Source organism: Perognathus longimembris, chromosome 13 (genome assembly GCF_023159225.1).
Source record: "Perognathus longimembris pacificus isolate PPM17 chromosome 13, ASM2315922v1, whole genome shotgun sequence".
Classification (NCBI taxonomy): domain Eukaryota; kingdom Metazoa; phylum Chordata; class Mammalia; order Rodentia; family Heteromyidae; genus Perognathus; species Perognathus longimembris.
Window position 1 is genome coordinate 63,676,655 of NC_063173.1, and position 25,529 is coordinate 63,702,183.

Here is a 25,529-nt window from a genome sequence, read left to right on the forward strand (position 1 = left end):
GTTTAAAATGTACAGGCGGGGCTGGGAATATGGCAAGAGTGCTGGCCTCATATACATGAAGCCCTGGGTTCGGTTCCCCAGCACCACATATACAGAAAATGGCCAGAAGGGCGCTGTGGCTCAAGTGGCAGAGTGCTAGCCTGGAGCATGGAGAAGCCAGGGACAGTGCTCAGGTCCCGAGTCCACGCCCCAGGACTGGCAAAAAGAAAAAAACAAAGACTCTGTGGCCGCAGCCTAGAGCCCTGAGGCACTCTGTGTGGGGCTGGTACTCGTCCCTTCCCACGCGAGGACTAGTGATGTAAGCCGTCTGAAAGCATCGCTTATCACCATCTTAGTTGGAAGAAGGTGCAGCTTCTAGGGTTGGCCTCCAGTGCTAAAGGTCCGCTGTCAATGGGCCGGGAGGGACTAGAGAGAGTGCGGGCCCGGCCGAGCCCCCCGGGGGCGGGGCCTAGTGCGGTCCACACGTGACGCCCCCGGGGGCGGGCCCTGCGTCCAGGCTGCAGGTGACGCCCCGAGGGCGGGCCCGCCTGGAAGCACGTGACCCGCCGCGCGCTGACGCACCCTGGAAAATCATGGCGCTGCGGGGTCAGCGGGCGCTCCTCGCGCTCCGATTGTGGGGCCTGGGAGGTGAGCGAGTCGGGCCCGGCCTGGGAAGTGTGAGGTACCGGTACTGTTCGCGGGGTTTACGGGGCGGGCAGCGTCCATGAGTGCGGGGCTGGAAGCAGTTGTGACGGCGAGAACTTGCCCGGTGCGTGCCTCCTAGGAGCTCCGTAGTGAAATCTTCATACTAGCCTCTGGAACTCCAGTGTATGTTTCATAGTTTATTTCACCATTTCCCTGCCCAAGTAGTTTATGATTTCTGGTTATTACAAATAGTGCTGTGGTGAATTCTGAGTAGACTGCTGAGTCTACTAAAGTTTAACGTTTTAATTGTTCTCCATAAAAGTCGTGCAGCTAAGACTGCCCCCAGCAAGCATCACTCTCTTCTGCACAATAATTGCACTTAATTTTTTCCCCCCGACTGACCTGTCCTTGACTCCAAGGCAGCTGTGTGCTGCAGATACACAGAGGAAAGAATGACTGGCCCCCTAACCAGAACAGGAAAGCAGACTTTAAATGAAAGCCAGCGATTTCTCCCTGGGGTTCATTTGGGGGTGCTATTTGACCTTGACCTTGATTGACCCTGGTAGGTTTGGGAATTCTCGGGTGGAGAAAGGGCTTTTTGAGGAATGTGCTGGATGAGAAAGTGCTATTTGGGAACTCTAGGGTTTAGGCATACACAGACAGGGAGGTGTTTTGTTTGGCTGAAACAAAGATTCAGAAGAGCAAGTAAAGGGGTTTAAATCTGCCACTGGAATGGTATGTACAGTACTGTAAGGATTCCACAGGATGCTAATAGTACAGAGAGCTTAGGGCTAGGGTGGCTGGATGTAAAGTAGATTGATGTGTGCAAATACTTCATACAAAAGACAAAAGAGAAAACACTATTAGGATCATCCTCAAGAACATAGATTCTGAATTGTCCTCCTATGTCTAAAGATGTACCTTTAGCATCTTCTGACATCCATGCATGACAAACAAAGGAAATACTCTTAGTTGCCTGTTTGTATGTCTTTAGCTTTCAATTCATTTATTTGAGGAGGGTGTCATAATTTTTTTCACTTCAGAAGGGAGAGATCTCTGTAATGTAGAGAGAAACACTGCCAAAGAGTCATCAAGGGACATCTGATGAAAGAGTAGACCAGTGGTTGCCAGCCCTTAGGTTATAAGAAAGATGCTCATGGCCCAACTCAAGGCAGGTTGCCAGGGTAATGGAGAGGCGTTGCACTTAATTAGATGTTAAGAGGGCCCAGGAGTCAAGCTCCAGGGTAGACCCAGGAAGTCTTCCAGAAAGAGCTGCATAAAGCAGCATTATCTGTTTTTCTGGCTGCAGACCTCAGTGGGGGTATTTTCAAGGTCTGCCATAGACTATTAATTGTATTTTTTTTTGTTTTCTTCTGTTAACTCTCCCAGATGTTGAGATTCTAAGGCCTTGTTAAAGCCTGTGACTTATTTGCTGTGTGTTATGTGCTCTTTTCCTCTCTAAGATGAATTTCAAACTCCAAACGTTGGTTCCTGGTTTCTGAAGGTGTCCCAAGAATCCCAGAGCCACGCAGGGAGAGCCCTGAGCTGTGGTATACACACTGCCTTGCCTGCTTTCTGACTTTGGCTGCTGAGTTGTGGCAACTACCCCTATTCAGTGGCAGTTGTAGCAGTCTAAACTTGGAACTGTCAGGTGTGGATGTTTCTTTCTGGAATAGTCACCAGAGCCTAGCTTTCCTCCCAATAATACATAAGTATGAAAGTTTTAATTTCCTTCAAATGTCACTGTATATCTGTCATATCCTGTGTACATTAATGTTCTCAGCTGAGAACATTCCCCTAGGCCCATAAGTGGTTTTGGCCTTGGTGTGAACTGTGGTATGCTTTTCATATTTAATTTCCATAATCCCCATTAACCAGTCTTTTTGCCCCCAAGTAAATTTTGATTTCTGATCCAAGACTGCTCTCTGCTAGTAGTTGTCTGTGGTGAGAAAAGTAGTTATTTTAGGGAGTCTGGGAAAAGTGACCATTCTATTATTATTATTTTTTTTTTTTTTTGGCCAGTCCTGGGCCTTGGACTCAGGGCCTGAGCACTGTCCCTGGCTTCTTCCCGCTCAAGGCTAGCACTCTGCCACTTGAGCCACAGCGCCGCTTCTGGCTGTTTTCTGTATATGTGGTGCTGGGGAATCGAACCTAGGGCCTCGTGTATCCGAGGCAGGCACTCTTGCCACTAGGCTATATCCCCAGCCCCATGAAAAGTGACCATTCTAGATGATGGAAAGGGTAGAATTACATGCATTCTTGCTAGCTTGAGACTGAGTGTTGTCTGCTGCCTTTCTGCTTTGCTCTTGCTGTCAGTGCTACAGGTGGAAGAAGGTCCATATCTCTTTCTGTGGGTGCTTCAGGCCTCTTTGGAAGTGGAGGCAACCACGAGAAGGAGAAGCTTTCCCTTCAGGATATTGCTGAGATGATTCGTGCCAGAGCCTGCCAGAGAGTCGTGGCCATGGTTGGGGCTGGCATTAGCACACCCAGTGGCATTCCAGACTTCAGGTACACTCAGTCCCCAGTGACATTGATGCCACTTCTCCACTCTTCTGAAGGTTTAGACCTCTTCCTTTTATCCCACAGATCTCCTGGGAGCGGCCTTTACAGCAACCTCCAGCAATACAACATCCCATATCCTGAGGCCATTTTTGAACTTGAATTTTTCTTTCACAACCCCAAGCCCTTTTTCACTTTGGCCAAGGAGCTGTACCCTGGGAACTATAGGCCCAATGTCACTCACTACTTCCTCCGACTGCTCCATGACAAGGGTCTGCTCCTGCGGCTCTATACACAAAACATCGATGGGCTTGAGAGAGGTGAGCCCTCCATCCCCCCTTGAACATTCTATGCCTGTTTTCAGGTAGGGCTGGGGCCTAGTGCTTATACCTCATCCTTGACATTGTTTAAAGCTAGCTGTATATGCCTTTGCATTCTCCCAGTGTCCAAACTACTATTGGGAGCCTCCCTTTTCCCACATAATTACTGGGCTGTAAGTTTGGGGAAGAACTAAAATTGACATTGTCTTATGAATCTAGTGTGATGATCTCCTTTTTGTCTTTTAAGAAATATGTTAGCCACCTGGCTCATGCCTGTAATCCTCACTACTCAGGAGGCTGAGATCTGAGGATTGAGTTTGAAGCCAGCTTGGGCAGGAAAGTCTGTGAGACTCTTAACTCTATTTAACCATGAAAAAGCCAGACATAGAGCTGTGGCCCAAGTGGTAGAATGCTAGCTTTGAGCAAAAAAAAAGTGCTCAAGCCCTGAGTTCAAGCCCCCAGACTGGCACAAAAAAAGAAAGAAAAGAAATATGCAAAAAAAAAAAAAAAGAGAGAAATATGTCAAGTAACCAGAAGTAAAGAGAACATTGCAAGGAACCCTCATGTCTTCTCCCTAAGTTTTCATTACTGACAACACATCAATCCTTGTTTGTCTGTGTTCTTCCTGAATTTCATTCATACCCCCTGCCCCTGATTTAATTTAGAAACAACCTGCAAATCAGTGGGCATCTTTGCAAGATATACTTTAAAACATAGATCATCACAGTTATTTAAAGCAACTGTTATCACACAAAAGAATCGCCTTCTATTCAGTGTTGTCTAGGTCAGTCTGTGATGATTTCTTGGTGAAATTGCTTGTCACAGCAGTGATGCACAGGGTGTGCTTGCCAGGCTAGTTGTCTTAGGGAAGCATTGTTAGGGTCTTGCCCAAGGTGCATTAGTACTGGTGCATTAGTGAGCAGCAGCTGCTCTGCTAATTTGCAGAAGTGCTGTCATCTGAGTGCTGTGCCAGGAGTACACTTCCTGTGAGAAGGAACCACAGAGGCCTTAGTGCTTGCCTCATGGAGCCATCTCTTCTCACAAGGAGCATCAGAGCAGACTTTGGAGGAAAGTGGATTTTCCTGACTAATGCTTTAGCACTGCAGTTAGGACATTGGTGGGAAGCTGCTTGCAGGTCCCTGCCTCAAGCCCTTCAGAACTAAACAGCAATAACATACTTTTTGAGAGAAATCTCCATCTCTTCCCTTTCTATTTTTGCTTAGAGACAAAGTCTTGCTTTGTTTGTCCAGGCTGATCTGGGACTCTTGCCTTAGACTCGTGAGTCCTGGTATCAGAGGTGTGCATCACTATACCTGGCTGAGAAGTTACTTTTTGGTCTATTCATTAGCCATTCAGTTTGCTTGAAATGTAGGCTTGCTGAGCCCAAACTTGTACTTGCACAGCTGTCTCAGAGCCTGTTAACACTGAACTTTGGTTTCAATTTCAGTATCTGGCATCCCTGCGGGAAAGCTGGTTGAAGCTCATGGAACTTTCGCCTCAGCTACCTGCATAGTCTGTCGAAGGTCCTTCCCAGGGGAGAACTGCTGGGTGAGTTTTTCTACTGATGAGGCTCCCTTCTTCATTTCTTTTTTCTTTTTCTTTTTTTTCCTTTTTTTTTTTCTTTTTTTGGCCAGTCCTGGGGCTTGGACTCAGGGCCTGAGCACTGTTCCTGGCTTCTTTTTGCTTAAGGCTAGCACCCTGTCACTTGAGCCACAGCACCACTTCTGGCCATTTTATATATATGTGGTGCTGGGGAACTCGAACCCAGGGCTTCATGTATGTGAGGCAAGCACTCTCGCCATATTCCCAGCCCCCCTTCTTCATTTCTTGAGGGGTGCTGTGAAAGTGGTAAGTGCTATGCTAAAAATGTGTATTGCTAGTACCAGTGATTTATTGCTGTCATCCTCGCAACTCAGGAGCCTGAGATCTGTGATTTGAAGCTAGTCTAGGCAGGAAAGTCTATGAGACTCTTACCTCCAATTAACCACCAAAGAGCTAGAAGTGGAGGTGTGGTTGAAGTGGTAGAATGCTAGCCTTGAGCAGAAAGGCTCAGACACAGTACAAATCCTGAATTCTGGCCTCAGGCCTCACCACCACCACCACCACCACCCCCCCCCCCAAGAAAAAAAACAAACCCAAAAAAGTGTTGTGTTGAGAGGAGAATAGAACAACAATAATTAAACATATATATGTATTTGTTTGGTACTGAGACTTGAACTCAGTGGCTGGTCACTGTTTGCTTAGCTTTTTTGCTAAAGGCTGGCACTTTACAATTTGAGCTACCTCCACTTTCAGCTTTTAGGTGGTTAATATGAAATACAAGTCTCAGATTCTTTCCTGCCCAAGCTGGCTTCTAACCATGGCCCCCAGATCTCAGCCTCCTGCGTAGCTAGGATTATAAGCTTGAGCCCCTGGCTCCTGGCTTTATTTTTTATTCAGAAAAGTACCACATGCTTTTAAAAAACTAAGGCAGGGCTGGGGCTATAGGTCAGTGGTAGAGAACTTTCCAGGTTTGCCTAAGTCCCTGGGTGTGCTTTCCAGCACCAAGTTGCATGGTGGGAAGATCAAAATTGGAAACAAAAACTGAGAATACAGAAATATTCAAGGAAAGTGAATTTCCCCTTAACCAGTCCCTCCTGCTTGCCTTTAACAATTTGCTGTATAATGTTTGAGGCCTTTAAAGAAAAATGGAAGTGTGTGTGTACATAGACATACACACTGTCTGTGCACACACACACATCTACACATTAACATTTTTCAGTGATGAGATCTTAACCTTCTGTGATCACTTTTCTTTGCAAAGTTTGCAGTAAATACCTATGACTACCCTTATGTATTTAGGATGGATTCCTTAAAGTAGGATATTAGGATAGAGTGGAAAACTCTTAAATAAAACTCAGAAATAATAATATGATTTTTTGTTGAGGGGAAATTCATAAAACAACTGTTTTAAACTATCCATTCATTGGTACTTTGTACGTTTGCAATGTGTGCAATGATCACCTCTGTCAAGTTCCAAGACACCCCCAAAGAAACATTAATTAGTCACCCCTTTTTTTACCCACAGTCCTTGGCAGTCTTCATCCTCTGTGTTAATTTCTGTAGCTTTCTCTGTTCTGGATATTTTATATAAATGGACTCATACAGTGTATGGCCTTTTGTGACTGGTTTCTTTCACTTGGCATAATATTTGAGTGTTACATTCAGTTGTAGCTTGTGTCAGTATTCCATTCCTTTTTATGGCTAAATAAAATCCCACTGCTGTATGGACTGCAATTCATACATTAATATATATTTGGGTTTTTGTTTCTTTTTACCCTTCTGAATAGTTCTGCTATGCAAGTATATTTGAATATATTCGAATTCCTGCCTTTAGTTTTTTGGGGAATATACCTAGAGTTGGATTGCTACATTGTAAGGTTGTTCTGTGTTTAACTTTTTGTTTTGTTTCTGGTAGGACTAGGGTTTGAACTCAGGGTCTTATGCTTATTAGGTAGGCGCTCTACCACTTAAGCAATTTTTTGCTTTAGTTATTTTTCAGGTAGGCCTAGTCTCATGTTTACCTGGACCAGCCTCAAACTTTGATCTTCCTACGTATGGCCTGCTTCTCTTGTAGTTGAGATACAGGTATACATCACCTTTGGTTCATTGATTTAAGATGAGGGTCTTGCTAGCGTTTTGCCTGGACTGGCTTCAAATCTTGATCCTCCTGAGCTCTACCTCCTGGGGTAGTTGGAATTATAGTCATCTTGCCTTTATCTCTCTCTCTCTCTCTCTCTCTCTCTCTCGGTCTCTCTGTGTGTATTACCACATTGTTTTTCCTAGTAACTATCATTTTACATTTCTACCTAGTATACATCCTGGAGGTCAGTAATTTGGCAATTTCTGGCAGTTTTTCCATAGCCTTGCCAACACATTTTTTTTTTTTTTTTTGGTGGTGCTGAAAATCCAAACTAGGGCCTTGCTCAATTTAGGCAAATGCATGCTTTACCATCAAGGCACACTCCTAGTCCTGTGTCCATTTCTTTGTTGCCTTTTCTTTTTTTTTTTTTTTGCCAGTCCTGGGCCTTGGACTAAGGGCCTGAGCACTGTCCCTGGCTTCTTTTTGCTCAAGGCTAGCACTCTGCCACTTGAGCCACAGAGCCACTTCTGGCCATTTTCTATATATATGGTGCTGGGGAAATCGAACCCAGGGCTTCATGTAGATGAGGCAAGCACTCTTGCCACTATGCCATATTCCCAGCCCCTGTTGCCTTTGTTGTTGTTGTTGTCAGTCCTAGGACTTGAACTCTGCGCTTGGGCTCTGTCCCTGAGCTCTTCAGCTCAAGACTAGCGCTCTACTACTTAAGGCACAGTGCCACTTCTGGTTTTCTGGTGGTTACTTGGAGATTAGAGTCTTATGGACTTTCCTGCCTGTGCCGGATTTGAACCATGATCCTCAGATCTCAGCCTCCTGAGTAGCTAGGATTGCAGGTGTGAGCCACTAGCGCCTGCCTTCTTTGTTGCCTTTTTGAGAAAAGGTCTTACTGTGTAGTCCATGTTGGCCAAGAACTTAAGATCCTTGATGGTACCTATTTTCCCTCTTTTCCTCTGTGTGTGTGTGTGTATGTGTGTGTGTGTGTGTGTGTGTGTGTGTGTGTGTGCAAGGCTGGTGCTCCACCACTTAATCCACACCTCCCAGTTTTTTGCTACTTAATTGGAAATGAGTCTCACAGATACGTTTGTCTGGGCTGGCTTCAAGCTGCAACACTTAGATTTTTGTTGTTGTTGTTGGATTATGGTGATCCTAATGGGTAAAAAGTAGGGTGCCTATGTTGGTTTTGATGTACATTTCCTCAGTGACTAATGATAATGATCATCTGGCTATGGCTCACTTATTACTTGTCTAAATAGAGATGGAGATACCTTGTTATTTAGTTTGAGTTAAAGGTCTTTGTGCATGCTAGAAACTAGATCCTTATCAGATATATGACTTGCAAATATGTTTCTTTTATTGTATAAGTTGGTTGCCTTTTTTACTTGCTTTATAATTTTATTTCTTTGCAGTGCCTAGGAGTTAACCCCATTGTTAATGGCTTTTGATATACAAAGGTTTATTTTTTCTTATTGTTTATGCTTTTGGTATCATATCCACAAATAAGATTGCTAATTTTATGTTCATAAAGCTTTATCCCTGTTTTCTTCTAAGAGTTTTGTAGTTTTCAGCTCTTGAATTTAGGTCTTTGATCTATTTTGAGTTAATTTTTATATAGTACAAATTAGAGGTCCAACCTCATTTTATTGCATGTGGATATCGAACAGCATTTTACTTGTCTATTGACCCTTAGTATATCTTTGAAGAATGCTTTTCCAAATCTTATGTCCATTTTTATGTTTTGTTGAGTTTCAGGCTTTAAAAAAAAATCTTCTGTAAACTAGAACATTGTCATATAGATGATCTGTTACTATTTTCATTCCCTCCAAGAATTGCCTTTTACACTGTTGATACTGTCTGTTACACACAGAGGTTTAACGTTTCAGTGTATTCCAGAGTATTTTGCTTTGGTTACTTGCTTTTGATATTGTAGAGAAGAAGTCATTACCAAAAAGCTGCAAAGCCTTTTTCCATGTTTTCTTCTGAGTGTTTTTTTTTCTCTTAACATTTTAGCTCTTTCATTGAGATTATTGATCTATTTTGAGTTAATTTTGTATATGGCATATATATTCCTATGTGGTATATATGGTCCAACTTATTGCGGAGATAAATCAACCTGGTTGAGAATAAGCTAGGCTTATTATTTGGGGCTTCTAGAGACACACATCTCAAGCAGTCTTGAGAATATATCATCCAGTGGTGGCTATTTTCTTACCTTATTTTGCTAAGAGCTTGTTAGTGTCATGTCCTATCTTTCCAGAATTATGACTATGTAGAGGTTGGACTGTGTCATAACCCAGGGGTGGATGGGTTCTGGAAGCCTCACATTGGTGCCATTCACAAGGTCAGCATGTGTCACGGCATGGACAGACAGTTTTGTCCATAGTCCAGCTGTAGACAGACCTGGCTATTTACTAGGCTAGTTCTTTCACTTAATGGCACACAAATAGTGTTGCTCAATTTTGAGTTTTTTCCATGACAAACTTCATTCCCCCTTCCCCCCACATGTATGTCTAGTTCTAGCACCACTTACTGGTGAAAGGATCCTTTACCACACCAAATAGTCTTGATACCCTTAAAAATAGATCCTTGACCGGTATGAAAGGATTTATTTCTAGGTTCTCTATTTTGTTCCACTGGTCAATATATCTATCTGTCTTTATGCCAGTAACACACTGCTCTGGTTACCCTAGCCTATAGAGAATTTCAAAATCAGAAAGTGTGAATTTTAGGATGTTTTTGTTAGCTGTTACCATAACAATTATCTGAGATAATGAGCTTTTTTTTTTTTTTTTTTCTTTGCCAGTCCTGGGGCTTGGACTCAGGGCCTGAGCCCTGTCCCTGGTTCCTTTTTGCTCAAGGCTAGCACTCTGCCACTTGAGCCACAGAGCCATTTCTGGCCATTTTCTATATATGTGGTGCTGAGGAATTGAACCTAGGGCTTCATGTATATGAGGCAAGCACTCTTGCCACTAGGCCATATTCCCAGCCCCAGATATTGAGCTTTTACAAGGAGAAAGTATACATCTTGGCTCATACTTTCAGAGGTTCTTCTCCTCGATCTACTTACCGGCCCTGTTGCTTTGGGCTTGTGGCAGTGAAGCAATATATAGGATGATGAGACATGTGGTAAAACAACATTGCTTGAGCTGGGGTCCCACTATTTGTCCTCTTTAAGGGCTTGCTCATAAAGACCTCAGACCTCCTACTAGGCCCTACTGGCCCAGGCTCATGTGCTACCACTTGATCACTATTCTACTTCCAGCTTTTTTTGTGGGTTAATTGGTGATACATGTCTTGGATTTGTCTGCCCATGCTGGCTTTGAACCTCAGTGCTCAGAGCTCAGAGAGCTCACCCTTCTGAGTAGCAAGGATTATAGATGTGAACTGCTGGCACCCAACTAGGCACAACTCTTAACAGTTTCATCACCTTCAGCAGTACCCATAGGGACCAAGGCCCTCCACACGTGACCTTTGAGGAACACTTGTCAAAACCATAGGAATGGATAAAGTATTTTCCCCCCCAGTGGACTTGGAGTTTTACACTCAAGATTGAGTAGAAAATATAGACAACTCCTATATACTCCTTGCCCCATACATGCAACAGCCTCCCCTCTCTCAAATTCTCCAATAGAGTGGGGTGTGCTCTGAACCTATGTTGACACATCATTATCACCCAGAGTAAAAACTACATTAGGGCTCATGCTTGATGATGTGTAGTCTGTGGGTTTGAACAGATGTGTAATGATGTATATCCACCATTATATGATAGTAGCATACAGAGTAGTTTCATTGTCCTAAAAATCTTCTGTACTCTACCTGTTTATGCCTCCTGCCCCTCACCATCCTGTCAGCCAGTTGTTTATTTTTTTCTTGCCAGTCCTGGTGTTGAACTCAGGGCCTGAGCACTGTTCCTGGTTTCTTTTTTTCAAGACTAGCACTCTATCACTTGAGCCACAAAACCACTTCTGGCTTTTTCTATATATGTGGTGCTGAGGAATCAAACCCAGGGCTTCATGTATGTGAGGCAAGCATTTTATCACTAGGCCATATTTCCAGCCCGTTTTTTTTTTTTTTAACTGCCTCCAGGTTTTACCTTTTCCAGAATGTCATAGAGTTGGAATCATATATAGTATGTGTTAGGAAAATGGAGGAGAAAAGAACAGGCTGGACTCCATCTCAACAGGTGAGGACTGTTTATTATAGCAGTGAGATGCAAGCAGCCTTTCCATGGGATGAAGGTTGTGTGAGGAGTTGGAGTTGGGGTCAGGCTTATATTGGTCTTAATGAGGAAAACAAAATTAAAAACATGCTGTGGTCTCTTGGGGGCCAAGGCGAGGCCCAGAATGAAATGCTCTGCCTGGGGTGAGGGAACTTTCAGCTAGGCCTAGGTTAGAATGACCTGCCTGTGGCTAAGCATGTGAACATGCCCCTGGTGGTTTGCTTGATTTGGGGAAATACATACAGCAGGGGTCAAGCCTTTATATTCAGTCTCTACATAGACAGGCAACTTGGACTAAGGCTAAAAGGGGAGGTTTAAGAAAGGATTGATGGTCATCCTTCTTAAGCTACTTCCTGCTGATGAGGGGTGACATTTAGCTGTTGGTTTCAGTAAGGTTGTGTGGTGGCCAGGGCTCCTCTTTATCCAGTGTCTTTTTTTTTTTTTTTTGCCAGTCTTGGGGCTTGAACTCAGGGCCTGAGCACTGTCCTTGGCTTCTTTTTGCTCAAGGCTAGCACTCTGCCACTTGAGCCATAGCGCCACTTCTGACCTTTTTCTATGTGGTGCTGAGGAATCGAACCCAGGGCTTCGTGTATACAAGGCAAGCACTCTTGCCAATAGGCCATATTCCCAGCCCCTCCACTGTCTCTTTTGTCCATGTCCATGGACATGAAGAACTTGGTCATGGGCTAGGAATGTGGCTTAGTGGTAGATTGCTTGCTTAGCATGCATGAAGCTCTGGGTTCAATTCCTCAGTACCACATATGCAGAAAAAGCCGTAAGTGGCGCTGTGGCTCAAGGGGTAGAGTGCTAGCCTTGAGCAAAAGAAGTTCAGGGACAGTGCCTACGCCCTGAGTTCAAGCCCATGACTGGCACTGAAAACAAAAACAAAAAATCCCAACAAACTTGATCATCCATTGGGATGTGAATGTTTACACGTGTTCCTGGAGGAAATTAGAAAGACATTTGACAACACAGGGGCCTACAAACATTGCCAGTATGATCAGGATAGTTGGGCCCACAAATGGCAGAAGGAAGGGTGGAAAAATAAAAAATTGGATGACTTGGCCTCCTGTCTCCTGTGTTCCAGGTGGTCCTGCAGTTTGTGGGTCATGTCTTTGACTACTCCTGCCTGACTAACACAGGTGACTGGGTAGGGGAGAGCATGGTAGACTGGTTAAGAACAACTAGTGAGAAGCTGGGGCTGTATTGGATTGGTTAAGGAACTGGTAGAAGGCCTTAATACTATGGAGTATGGATGGGAGACCCACTATAAATAGAAATAGCAGTTAATAGATAAAAGTTCCTGGCCAGTTAAAGAAAGACAAGTATGAACATTGGATAGGCATGCTTATTAACTATTTTCTTTTGATCTCTCAGCTCTGGTTAATTTTGAAAAGGCAAGCACAAAGTGACTACATGTAGGATCTGACATCATCTTCTCTTATCTGTAGTTTTTCCAACTGCCTGTGTATGGACTCTCAACACCAGGACAAGCTTTCTCCTGCGGGTGTCTGCTTCTTCCTGGGATAATGTCCCAGTTGGCATCTCTTTTGACAGTCTTGGGGCTTAAACTCAGGCCTGGATGCTGTCCCTGAGCTTTTTTGCTCAAGGCTGGTGCACTGCCACTGAGCCACAGCTCCACTTTGGGCCTTTTGGTGGTTAATGGAGAAGAGTCTCAGACATTCCTGCCCAGGCTGGCTTTGAACTGTGATCCTGAGATCTCAGCCTCCTAAGTGGCTAGGATTACAGGGGTGAGCTACTGATGTCTAGCTGTTTTTTTTTTTTTCCTTTTAATTTGAACATAATGCAGGGTTTTTTTTAAAAACTGTAGATTCTAGGTTGGATCTTTCTTTTGGCATTTGTTTTTACTTGTTCTTGCAGGATTCAGTCTGCTGACATCATGTTAGTCACAAAGCTTTGTCTTACAATGTAAGTGTCTTCTTCGTGTGTTTGTGTGTGTGTGTGTGTGTGTGTGTGTGTGTGTGTGTGTGTGTGTGTGTGTGTGTACTGGGGCTTGAACTCCAGGCCTAGGTGCTATCCCTGAGCTTTTTTGCTCGGGGCTAGTGCTCTACCACTTAAACCACAGCTCCATTTTAACTTTTTGGTGGTTAGTTTGAGATGAGTCTCATGGAATTTCCTTCCTTGGCTGTTTTTGAACCAGGATCCTCAGATCTTAAGTCTCTAGTAGCTAGGATTAGAGGCATGAGCCAGCAACACCTGGTTTGGATGTTTTCCTCCTACTTCCTCTTTTTCCACTTGGCACATTGGTCCAAGATATATTAATAGTCACCATCTATTTCATCTTGTCCTACAATGAAATGGTCTTTGGTAGCTGTTGTGACTCCTGACAGTGCCAGCCAATGAGTTACAGATGCCCTAAATGCCTTCTTCCCACACTGAAGCAATGCCCTGCTCCCTTCAGTTCAAACCAGGAACGGGTTCATGCTTTCTCACCATAGCCCAGATGCCCACAGAGCACTATTTGAGGACCATGGCTTGCCTCGGGTGCGGTTCAGGATTACCATGGGCTGCCTCAGATGTGGTTCAGGGTTAGCCATGCAGCCTGTGGGACAATGTGTAGGTGAAACTATGTGGTATCTAGGATTTTATTTTAAATGCTTTAGGACATTTATATGAAACATTCAGCAAAATATTGATGATTGCTAAAGCTGTATGCGTGCCAGTTCATTATACAACTCAGCTTTTGTGCATACTTGAGATTTTCTTGAAAAGTTGCCTGTTCCTCTTACAAGGCACCTTCTTTAGTCTTGCCCTCTGTCTCCCCAGGCTGAAGTGATGGCAGATAGGGTGCCCCGCTGCCCTGTCTGCACTGGTGTTGTGAAGCCTGACATTGTGTTCTTTGGGGAGCCGATGCCTCAGAGATTCTTGCTGCACCTGGCTGATTTCCCCTTGGCAGATCTGCTGCTCATCCTTGGTACCTCTCTGGAGGTTTGTCAATGTGGAGATGGGTGGTGGGTGGAGGTAGGTACTAAGGGGTTACCACAGAGTAATGGTGAATGATGCCATCTTTGCAGGTAAGTGGATCCAAAGCATTTCATGCTTCACTGGCCCTTTGGGAGGTGGGTAGGGGTTGGGTGAATGGGTACGGGAAGGGAGGAAGAGAAGGAGCAGCAGTGTGGTAGGTCTCCCAGACCAGGTTAGGAAGCCCATATTGTGCTAGAGTAGGCTCAAACCTGCAGTTGATCCAGGGCTGGCATTGTACCTTGGATGCCACTACAAGAGTGGACCCGTAGCCTGGGGAGGGAGGAGTGTAATGCTCGGTCTGCAGGGTTGGCTTTGCCAGTAAGGGATGATCTGGAGAGATGTTGAGTTGCACAGGGTTGTGGGGTGCCTAAGTGACACCCACTAGATGTATTCAAGAAGTTGATTTGCATATGGGTCTGATTGCTAGGAAATTTCTAAAAGGTGTGATAAGAGCAAGAGGTGAGACCATGAAAAAGTTCAGCTCACAGGCTCGGCATTGTTACTGTGTACAGTAATCCAGGTTTCACTGGTGTTTTGGACAAAGTGAGACATAAAGTTATGAGTACAGAGGTTTGTTAGAGGACAGTGTGTACTGTGGGAAAAATAGAGCAGACAATGAGTCAGGTTGGGTGGACGGTTGCAAAGTGAATATGGACACACATTGAAGGAGGTCTGTGCGTCCCTTGTCAGGAGGGACAGTGAGGTATATGTGTGCCTTCAAGAGAGATGAAGTTGCTGAGAGTTTCCATTGAGGCTCATTATGGCCAGCATCGAGAGCAGAGCCAAGATGCACTGATAGGCATGGAGAAGGCCAGCTCTATTCCTTTTGAGAGGGCTCTGGTGGTGCTGTGCCCTTGCAGGTGAGGTCTGATGGTGCTGGCTGGTACAGATAGACCTACAGGGATTAATACCTGTGGAAGTCTGGATGTACAACTAGGGGGATGATATGAATTCCTACACTACAGGGGATTGCCTGCATTTCCTGCATGTGGGTTTTGGACCACCCAGAGCTCAGCCTTTGTCACTGGGATTTGAGGCAGTGTGAGCTGGAAGTGAAGGGTGGAGCTCAGCAGAGATCTGCAGTAGGTCTGGGACAGAGGACAGACTGTGCAAGGCATTTGGAAGGGCTAAGGACCAGGTCTTAGAGGCCTGCAGTCAGTATGTGGTCTGAGCTTTATTGCCCAGGCTAGCCAGCAGCCATCTTTATTTTTGTTTTTTTTGCCAGTCTTAGGGCTTGAACTCAGAGCCTGAGCACTGTCCCTGGCTTCTTTTTGCTCAAGGCTAGCACTCTACCACTTGAGCCACAGTGCCACTTCCAGCTCTTTCTATATATGTGGTGCTAAGGAATCGAACCCAGGGCTTCATGCATATGAGGCAAACACCCTACCACTAGGCCATATTCCTAGCCCCATCCATCTTTATTTTTGAAGTCAAATAAAAACAGCCCTCCCCAGCTTTTTTCTACTTGTAAAAGTACCATATGCAGCTATGTAGCATGGCTTAAGTGGTAGAATGCTAGCTTTGAGTGAAAAAGCTAAGAGCTTGAAGTCCTGAGTTCAAGCCCCAGTACCTGCACACACACAATCATATAACTTTGTTTACAAATTAATTTATAAATTAGCTAACCAATTAAAAATAGTCACATCTGTGGTGATGGGAAGTTTAAAATGTTCTTAAATTACATAGTTTATGTAGATACTAATTAATAGTAATCAAATCTGTCACTTACCTTTGTCTAACTTCAGTTACCATACCTAGAAATTCCCTTCTCTTTGTGCATGAACTCATGGATTTTCATTCTTAGTGTATTTGAGACAGGATCTTCCTCTAGTTCAGGCTAGTCTTGAACCCACCATTCGATCTCTTAAAGTCCTGGGATTAGAGGGCTAGGTTTACAGAGCTAATGTGTGTTTACAGAGCTAATATCTGGCCAGAAGTCTTTTCTGTACATTTAGATCTATAATCTGTTGGAAACTTTTAAGGAAAGGCAAGAATTGAGCATTTACTTGATATCATCTATTTTATTTCTTCTAGTGTTATCTTGAAAGAGGATGTTGCTTGAAAGCCAATGCTGGTAATGTAGGCCTCTTCAGAACAGTGACTCAGCCAAGGGCAGGGGCCCTGTGCCTTTGTCAGCTAGGAAGATAGGTGTGGTAAGTGCTCAGAGCCCAGGCTGTGCTACAGCAGGCAGCTGAATGGAAGCTGCTCGTGGTACAGCTTGCAGATTGGCAAGATGGACAGAGACAGGGAATATGGGGGTTTCAAAAGAAAGGAGGCCTAGGAGGGGATGGTTATCCAGCCAGGTGGCAGGAAGTGATGCATGGTAGGGCTCCGTGCTGTGTCTGGTCTTCTGTTCTCAGGCCTCCATGGGAGTGGTGTGGAATACTCCTGAGCTGACAGGTGGTACACTGATGGGGTGATGAGGTGGGTACTGATGCTGCTCCTCATCCTTGGCCACTTTTCAGGTGGAACCTTTCGCCAGTTTGTCTGAGGCTGTACGAAGCTCAGTGCCACGACTGCTTATCAACCGAGAACTGGTGGGGCCCTTTGCTTGGCGTCCTCGTAGGAGGGATGTTGCCCAGCTGGGGGATGTGGTTCACAGTGTGGAAAAGCTGGTGGACCTTCTTGGTTGGACAGAAGAACTTCAGGATCTTGTTCAGCGGGAAACTAGAAAGGTATAGCCCACTGAGCTCTGGGGTTTGACCACCAGATTGGACTTTGAAGGCCTTTTCCTAGCCTGATTCCAGTTTCTGTACATAAGGAGATTTATGGATCTTGGGAGTGGCCTGACAGAACTTGGCTTGTTCCCTAGCACCACAGGGGTTTATAATATGATGCGGTGTGTTTTCACAGGCTTTTCTTAAGAATTACCACTCAAGGTTACTTCTCCAAAGCATTCTATTTTTGTTTGTACATGTGGGCATCAGCACAGAGTTCTTAAAATCCTTTGGGACAAGGCATTACATTTGGCCACCCTGTTCTACCAGGCCTGCTGGGATCTCTTGTTTACAAAGACAAGAGCTTCTGTTTTATACTTTGCTTGTCTTGAGTGATGTTTGAGGCAGGCCTGGATGAGCATGCAGTTAACTGGCACTCTTTCATCTTTGTACCAGCTGGATGGATGGGACAGATAGGGCAGTGCTTATCCTACAGGAGGAACTACCATACAGTAAAGATTCACATCCCATTTCTAGTGAGACAGCGTGCCTGAAGATGGCTTGGGCAGGTTCACAAATCTTGGCAAAAGCAGAATATAGCCTGAGCAGGAGTGAACATCTGAGGCTGCTGCTGGAATTTCTTCATGGGTAGAGTGTGTTTCACATCACACACATGGACAACAAAGAGCTGCTTACTTGCCTGTCTTCTTCGTCTAATTCTTCACTCTTCTGAAGCTTGTAACGTACAACACTGTCTGTTACTGGGGCTCTCGAACTAAGACTTACTGGATCCTGGAACAGGTGTATTTTATTGTACCCAGGCTGTCTGGAGGGCGGTTCAGCATGTCTGTCCCAAGACTCAGGTCTGAGCCTTGTCACCTTTGGCACCCTAGCAATGCACTAGGGTTGTCTAGCATGTCAATCTCTACAGTAGTTATTTTTAACCAGTAAATTTCTCACATGAAATAAATTCAATACAAAACCAATCATCCTTTTTGTCTTCTTAGTACAGCAAGTGTTGATGTTGATGTCATGGTGGAAAGTTGACTTTGTAACATGGTGTCCCTTTCTTGGAATAGGCAGGACTGAACTCACCTTGGATTCTTGGATTGTGAAAGTGGTCCAGGCCTTTCAGAGCAGGCCTCACCCATCAACTGCCAAGCAGTTCCTAACCTTCCTTTTACACCCCCCCCCCCAGGTTGTCTAGTTAGGGTACTAAAAACTTAAAACACAAGACACAGGCACCAGTCATTAGAAAATGTTACTGGCTCAGCTCTCAGACCATTACCCCCCACCCCTAGTTTGTACAGACACATACTGGGACTCCTGTTGTATACAGGACCTGTTTCCTGGCACGGCCCAGGTACAACTCTCAGGGCCTGAGCACTGTCCCTAGCTTCTTTTTGCTCAAGGTTAGCACTCTGCCACTTGAGCCACAGCGCCACTTCTGGCTGTTTTCTATATATGTGGTGCTGGGGAATCGAACCCAGGGCTTCATGTATGTGAGGCAAGCACTCTTGCCACTAGGCCATATTCCCAGCCCCCAGGTACAACTCTTAATGCCTGACCTCCTTATCTGCTACCCATATGTGCACCCTCCTTCCTGGTGCCATGAGGACCATTTTCTGGACAGAAGCACCTTCTGTCTAAGTTGTACCTGTGGAAGGGGGGGTGAGGGGGTGATGGGAAGTTAACAGATTCCGTGGAAGGTGGTTCTGTGACCCTACTCCTCAGTTAACAAGATGTGGCCATCTGGAGAAAGTGTTAGATTCTGAGAATAAAACTAGCTTATATTTTTACTTAGTATCACCATGTTTAACTATTTTACACAGATACTCACACACATGGTCCTGCCCCAAACTCATCTTTATTCCATACCCCTCAAGTACAAAGATTTCAGTTTATAGTTTCACGAGGGCATTTTCTTTCATGTGAGTTTTTAGTCTAAAATCAGTGGGTAGAGTTGATCTATTTGTCACAACCAATAGGGTGGCTGAGCCAGGACAGAAAGTACAGAAGAGGCCAACAGCCCTGGTGCTGAGTGGAGCAAGGGGTTGAGGAAGCAGGAACAATAGCACATGCCTTCCTCTGTTACTGAACACTAGCTATACAGTTCTAGCAGACCCTTTCCCCTGTATAAAACCTATCACATGCCCCCAACACATTAGCTCTAGGCCAACAAACCTCAGATGTTTTTGCATTTGAGTTCCCAGCTCAGTACCACCCTTCCCCACACATACTAGTCTGTGACATCTCTGACCAAGAAGCCCTGCCTTGCAGCAGCCTCTGCATTGACATGTGACAGAAAATACCTTTGCATGTGGAAAAGCTGGTTTCCCCACTTACAGCAGGACAAGACCATCACAGTCCTAGGCAAGAAACTGAACCAGAGGCAAATCACAAGACAGAACTTGGAGAATAGAAAGAAGGGGGGAGGGGTCCCCAGATACAGGAGTGTGTGGCTTCCCCAGGTGGCACTGAGGGTGTCTCTGGAAGCAGCACCAGTTCAGGAAGAGGCAGAGACACACTGTCGTCAGTCGGGGTCAGAGTCAGGGTCTGAGGAGAGGTGCTCCTCCATGGTTTCACACATCGCGTCCTGCAGGGATGTCAGGTGACCCCGGGGACTCATCCCCATGGGCTGGATGACTCTGTGCCTGCAGGGAAAGTATAGCAGGGCTGGGCAAAGGGACTCAAGTGCCAGGCAAGAGGCCTGCTTGCTCACCCCTGGTTACTACTGGGGCCTAGGGAATCTTGTGCTAATCTGGCCCAAATCTTAGTATTGAACAGATTTGAGATGTTGGGAAGTCCCCTATATTCTTGGCCTATTTTCATCACTGGTAATAAAGGGTACAATAAAGACCTCCTTCCCTTCTTGTCTGTGGGATTTCTTAGATGGCAAGTAGTAATTTGAAACAAAATTAATGCAGCCTTTCCAAGATCCCATTACTTCCTCTGGCTCCACTTCCTAGGGTTCATAAACGGTAGTCCATTCCCCCTTCTCCCAGCCACAGGCCCTTCATTTCAAACACACACACACACACCACCACCACCACCACCACCACCACCCCCTACCTGGAAAGCTTGTCAAACATGTTCACCAGCTTCATGGCCTCATGCTCCTTCTGCTCCTCTGTCATGCCCTCCATAGGGTTGGGAGGCTTCTCTTCCACCCTCCCGGTCACTGGGTTGATGCTGCTTCCCAGGGAATGAGCATGAGACATGTGTTAAGGTACTTTCTAAGACAAGTGGCGCTATCTGGGGCAGGTGGAGTCCCCATCTTCCTCATCAGGCCTGGTCTGACAAGAAATCCAGCTTTTTGGTGGTGATGGGAGAGGTTACTTCAGAAGATACTTCCAGGAACACTAATCGCCTCTGTCTCAGGCAACTCCTGGTTCCCCAGAGAGCCTACTCCATGCGCCTGAGCATGATGTCATCAGGACCTCCATCACTAGGAACAGGTGGCTGATTCTACAGTCTTACCCATTCCTCATCCCATCCTACCCACCACAGGAGTCTAGGCAGGGAGGGCAGAAACAGGGCCCGACAGGTCTGATGGTGAGTTAGAACACACCTGGACTTGGCTTCCTTGTACTCATCGGTGTCTGTGTCCTCATCCTCTGAGTACTGACCTTCGGGCCGGCCCCCTGCCATGAGGCCCCTGGCAGCCAAGAGGCCTGCAGCATTTCCATAGCCTGTATACTTGATGAACCGGGGCACTGCAGGCCAAGGCAGAAGTCAGTGTGTGCATGTGGCTAGGGTAGGGCAGACTTGGAAACTGGGCACACCTTACCACTCTCTGAGCACAGGACAAAGAGGAACTCAGCAGCTACTCGCTTCACATCTGTGTCCAAGTGTGTCATAAGGCGGACAAGCTTGTTCCGAAGCAGGTCCCCCACCTCAGGTCGGGTCCTTACATCCCGAAGAGGGGGCAGCACCTGGAAAGGCAGCTGTCCCTAAGGCCAGGGCTTGGAGCAGCCAGGATTATCGTAGAATTGAGCCAAACCTTGCCACCCCCCCCCCCACACACCCTCCTCACCCCCGAACACAAGCTTCTCTGCTGGGTACCTGGGCCTTCAGGAACTTCCTGACTGGACGGTGCATGCGGGCACACTCGGTCAGCACACTCAGTACAGGAGCCACACTCTCCTTGAGCCTGTGGGTCTGTAGAGGGGCCAGTCACCCCTGGGGTGGGGTGGAGGCCACACACAGGCAATGGTGCGTCCTGGCAGGAAGGCTTGTGAAGAGGCCATGCTGGAGGAAGTCAGTGGAGGGCCAGAGCTGGTGGTGGGTGTCTGTCAGCTTCAAAAGGGATGGGAACAGGACCTAACTCTGACACCTACTTAACAGCTTTGTGACCTGAGGCAAACCATTCAATTGCTTTTAGTTTAACTTGCTCAATTATAAACTAGGAGTGTGAGTAAAACACAAAGCATTTGAAGCTGTCAGCATACTTCTGGTATACACACTATCCTTAGGAAATGGTGGCAATGAGAAAAAAACAGACTCTTTACCCTGGAAACTTTCCTCGTAAAACAGCAAGCTGAGTTCCTATCCCTGCCCAGCCTCGTTATTTTTCTGGAGTCCAACACCAGCAGTTGTAGCAATAGGGACTAGTGGCTAAAGCCAAGGGGATTAGCCAGCTCCTCTGAGCTCAGAAGGCATCTCTACTGCAGAGGTTGTGGGCTCATCCACTCCTGATACACCACATACTTGCTTTTTTTTGCCAGTGCTGGGGCTTGGGACTCAGGAGGTCTAAGCACTGTCCCTGGCTTCTTTTTGCTCAAGGTTAGCACACTACTACTTGAGCCACAGCGCCCCTTCTGGCTTTTTCTATATATGTGGTGCTGAGGAATTGAACCCAGGGCTTCATGTATACGAGGAAAGCACCATATTCCCAGCCCCACACCACATACTTCTCAGAGACTTACCAAGTCTCAGTCTGCAGCCTTTTCCCTCACTAATGTCAGTGAATGAGAGGGAACCTCTAGTCAGAAGCTTCTTTGAGCGTCCTTAGGATCCCAAGGGAGAGCTGATGCTGCTAACCTAACCATGCTGTGCTAACCATGCACAGACACTAGGAGTCTGAAGGTCACAAGCAAGCACTAGGGGCTTCTCAAGACCATTCAGGAGGGACCCACAAAAAGATCTAAAAGATAACAAGCACCTCACTAAGCCCCAAGAAACTTGTTTCCTTATGGCAAACAACAGCAGAGAGGACTTAAACATGCAGGTGTCCACATGTTGAGGGAGACAGGGTCTGGCCTGGAGGTCTGGGCCAGACCACACAACATTTAACAGCTTTCCCTAAGGCCGAGCTTGGGGCAGCTGGGTAATCAGACCACCAAGATGACCTCCACATGCTAATGTGAGCAGTACAGAAACAGTGACCAGGAGCTGGGAATATGGCCTAGTGGCAAGAGTGCTTGCCTGGTATACATGAAACCCTGGGTTCGATTCCCCAGCACCACATATATATAAAATGGCCAGAAGTGGTGCTGTGGCTCAAGTGGTAGAGTGCTAGCCTTGAGCAAAAAGAAGCCAGGGACAGTGCTCAGGCCCTGAGTCCAAGGCCCAGGACTGGCAAAAAAAAAAAAAAAGAAAGAAAGAAACAGAAGCAGTGACCATAACTGTGTATGGACGCCAGGGCCAGAACCTCTGGGGATGTCCAGGTAAGTCCCTGTTTACCTGGTGCAGGCGCTTCTCTAGGAAAGCAAGGAGTGCACTGATCACATCCATGTTCACTCCCATGAACTCCAAGGAGCCCTCATGCAGCTCCAGGGTGAGAAGGATGTCTAAACACTTGAGGGGCAAGTTCCCCAGGAGATTCACTGTGTGCCTAGGGAAAGATGGAGAGAGTCCTTGACAGAGCTGGTCCCTCAGCACAGTTACAATTCGAAGGTTCCTCTTTTAGGAATACATGATGCAAATCAACATTTAAGGGCTTGAAGAATAGTATCAAGGACCACAGTCAAGAGCAAGGACTGGTTTCAGAGGTAGGGGGATGGGGGCTCCTGAGAGGCACCACCCTCTGCACACACTCCATCTGTCTCAACCTATCTGGGCTGAGGTACCACAGGATCTCTGGAAACCTAGGCCAGCCCAGGCACTGAGACACCAAAAACAGGAACAAAGAGACAGATTGCCCGGTTGCCTGGAAAAAAGTTAAGACACTATTGTACAACCTTGGCTCTCTCTCAAGGTGGTTCTGGTCCACAGGCAGGAATAGACACCACCATCTAGGTATTTGAGTATGCCCCCTCCCAAGCACAAGCCCTGCTCTCACCCATGGAACTCCTCTGTGCGGTCTCCAGCAGCAGCAACCATCACACAGTGTCGTAGAAGGGTCCCCAGGTACTGGTAAAGGGCATTATCTTCCTGACCAAAGACAGAAAGGGGTTCTTATGAGAGGGAGCATCACTTATTCCTGCTGCTGTACTCCAGGGCCTCCCAAGTGCATACTTGGTGACCTTGGCCAGGGCTGGGCTAAGACAACCATTGCTGCTTTCCCCAAAGGTCCTTGAGTTCATTGCCAAATGCTTTTTCCAGAGGACACTAGTGGAGCCCATGGGATGAAGTTACAGCATACCATGGAAATAGGCATTTCTCCTGTCCTCCCCTACTTTACAGCTGGGAACTTAAAGGTATCCTGGGAGACAAATCCATGAAATGGCCTAGCTGAGTAGACCCTCACCTATGTTTTCGGGCCATAACTCACCTCATCCACTTCCCTCTTTATGGACTCAAAGGTGATATTGAAGAGCACTTTGAGGATCTCCATTGCTCGCTCAGTCTCTTGGGGAGGAAGGAACTCGGGGGGCCTCACTTCAGGGGTCACTCCTAGCGTTAGCTCCAGCGTCTTGGTCAGCAGACGCACACCCTGCAGCTCCTGAAACAGCTGCTGGCGCACATCAGTGCGGAGCGCTGTTAGCAGGAAGAGGAGCCGCAGGTCAAAGAACTGGACATCATGGGGGAAGCTCATCTTTTGGTAAAGTCCCACACGCTCTGTGAGCCTCACCACCAGGTTGGCCTCTGCTGCCACCATCTGTGCCGCGGGGCTGCTGAGCACGAGGTTGCACAGGCACTTGAGGGCCTCAAGTGTGACACCCATGTCTGTGGACTCTGGGATAGGCCTCTCAGAGGCAGATATGTCAGCATAGCAAGCTAATGCATGTATGCTCTGGTGGCTGGCAAACGGCTCCAGGCAGCCGCGGTCCCGGGAAAGGATACGGACAGTCTGCAGCCAGGTGACACGGTGTGAGGGCGGCAAGCCCTGCTCCAGGACGCAGACCAGCAGCTTTGCGAGTCTCTGTGGACAGGAACAAGAGTGGCTCCATCACGCTCTCTTCCTGGGGCTTCCTTCCCTGCCCCGTTACCCCTTGAGACGGCACCCACCTTCCGGTCCTCCAGCTGGGCGTCATCAAAGGTGAAGCTCTGGGAGTGCTGCAGAGAGACCCGGTGGGCTCAGGTCTACGTATAGATCGGGCCTGTCTTCCTCGGCGAGGACAGCAGCCACCGCTCGGAACTGATGGCAGCCCACACTCGCCACCCACACACGGTCCTCCGAGGGGAGCACCCCGGAACTTTCTCCACCAGCAGCCTACCCCGGCCGCATCGCCCCCTGCCGCGCCCCCATTGCTCCCCCGGAACCCCTGCCACTCGCCCAGGGCCGCGCGAGAGCACAAGGTGTCCCTCCACGCGCGCTCTCGGCCGCGGTGCCACTCACCTCCCGGTTGTACGACCGCAGAGCTTCGAGAATCACGCCTTCCTCTCCTGTCTCCATAGCATCTGCAACCGCCCGGGGATCCATCGCCCCCGAGACGCCGCGCCCCGAACTCTGGCTGGGAAAAAGTCAGCAGACAAGCCCGACGGCTCCACCCGGGCCCGGAAGCCGCGCCCGGCGCGAGGGATGCCGGGACCCTACGTGCGCGGTGCCGCGGCCGGAGGAACCCGGACGTGGGTGGGGCCTCCGCGAGCCGCTTAAGGGGGAGCGGCCTGGAGGTGCCCGCCATGGCCGGGACTCAGACCCACTAGGCCACCAGCTGGTCCTGGGGGCTGCGTCTCCTGCCAGCCCAACAGCGATCCCTCTGCTGTGCCCTCGCCTCTGGAGACTCATCCACACACCCCGATAACCTCCGGCCGCAGCGGATAGGGCCGCGGGGAAGCCAGGGCAGGGGACTCTGCAGCTCCAGGACCACTTGGTCGGCCAGGCAGGAGTAGGACGGATGCTCATTGTAGGCTATACGCCCGTCCCTGCCTCTAGGAGATTCCCGTCCCAGAGGAAAAGACGGGAAAAACCGGCCAGACGACTTGAGGCGCTCAAAGTACTTATTTACAAACAACAACAACAAACAAGAAGCAAAATTTAAAAAGCGCTTGGTGGCTGCCAAAGGGTCCGAGGAAGTGCCATTTTTGTAGAGACCGACCTATATGGGGGCCAGGAAAAGATCCAAGCAGCAGCAGCAGCAAGCCAACGGTGGGTAACGAGATAGGCAAGGGATCGAGCCTGCGATATCTGTCTAGTTTAAACAGTGTCCTTCGCACAGCAGAAGTGAAGAAGGTGCCCACTTCGGTGGCTGTCCTGGGGATTA

At 47.3% G+C, this 25,529-nt stretch overlaps 2 protein-coding genes across 8 annotated transcripts; one reads left to right on the plus strand and one right to left on the minus strand.

The window, feature by feature from the left end:
• The first annotated feature begins 536 nt into the window (after window positions 1-536).
• Window positions 537-17,930, plus strand: Sirt3 (sirtuin 3). 6 transcript variants are annotated; one of them, XM_048360993.1, is made up of 7 exons: window positions 537-627; window positions 2,949-3,132; window positions 3,211-3,443; window positions 4,891-4,991; window positions 14,087-14,248; window positions 16,750-16,959; window positions 17,479-17,930. In XM_048360993.1, the coding sequence occupies exons 1-7, from the start codon at window positions 573-575 to the stop codon at window positions 17,479-17,481; spliced, it is 948 nt and encodes a 315-aa protein (XP_048216950.1). In that variant the 5' UTR covers window positions 537-572; the 3' UTR covers window positions 17,482-17,930. The 6 variants fall into 6 exon arrangements, with proteins under 6 accessions (XP_048216950.1, XP_048216949.1, XP_048216954.1 ...); XM_048360992.1 differs by having other exon boundaries at window positions 16,750-17,930; XM_048360995.1 differs by having other exon boundaries at window positions 557-627; window positions 2,941-3,132; window positions 16,750-17,930.
• Window positions 17,931-18,710: 780 nt separating this feature from the next.
• Ric8a (RIC8 guanine nucleotide exchange factor A) lies at window positions 18,711-25,189 on the minus strand. 2 transcript variants are annotated; one of them, XM_048360988.1, is made up of 10 exons: window positions 24,665-24,849; window positions 24,334-24,381; window positions 23,657-24,247; window positions 23,225-23,316; window positions 22,627-22,777; window positions 21,007-21,102; window positions 20,732-20,876; window positions 20,513-20,657; window positions 20,014-20,133; window positions 18,711-19,595 (listed from the first exon to the last, which is right to left on the minus strand). In XM_048360988.1, the coding sequence occupies exons 1-10, from the start codon at window positions 24,746-24,748 to the stop codon at window positions 19,475-19,477; spliced, it is 1,593 nt and encodes a 530-aa protein (XP_048216945.1). In that variant the 5' UTR covers window positions 24,749-24,849; the 3' UTR covers window positions 18,711-19,474. The 2 variants fall into 2 exon arrangements, with proteins under 2 accessions (XP_048216945.1, XP_048216947.1); XM_048360990.1 differs by lacking the exon at window positions 24,334-24,381 and having other exon boundaries at window positions 23,657-23,862; window positions 24,665-25,189.
• Between the last annotated feature and the right edge of the window lie 340 nt (window positions 25,190-25,529).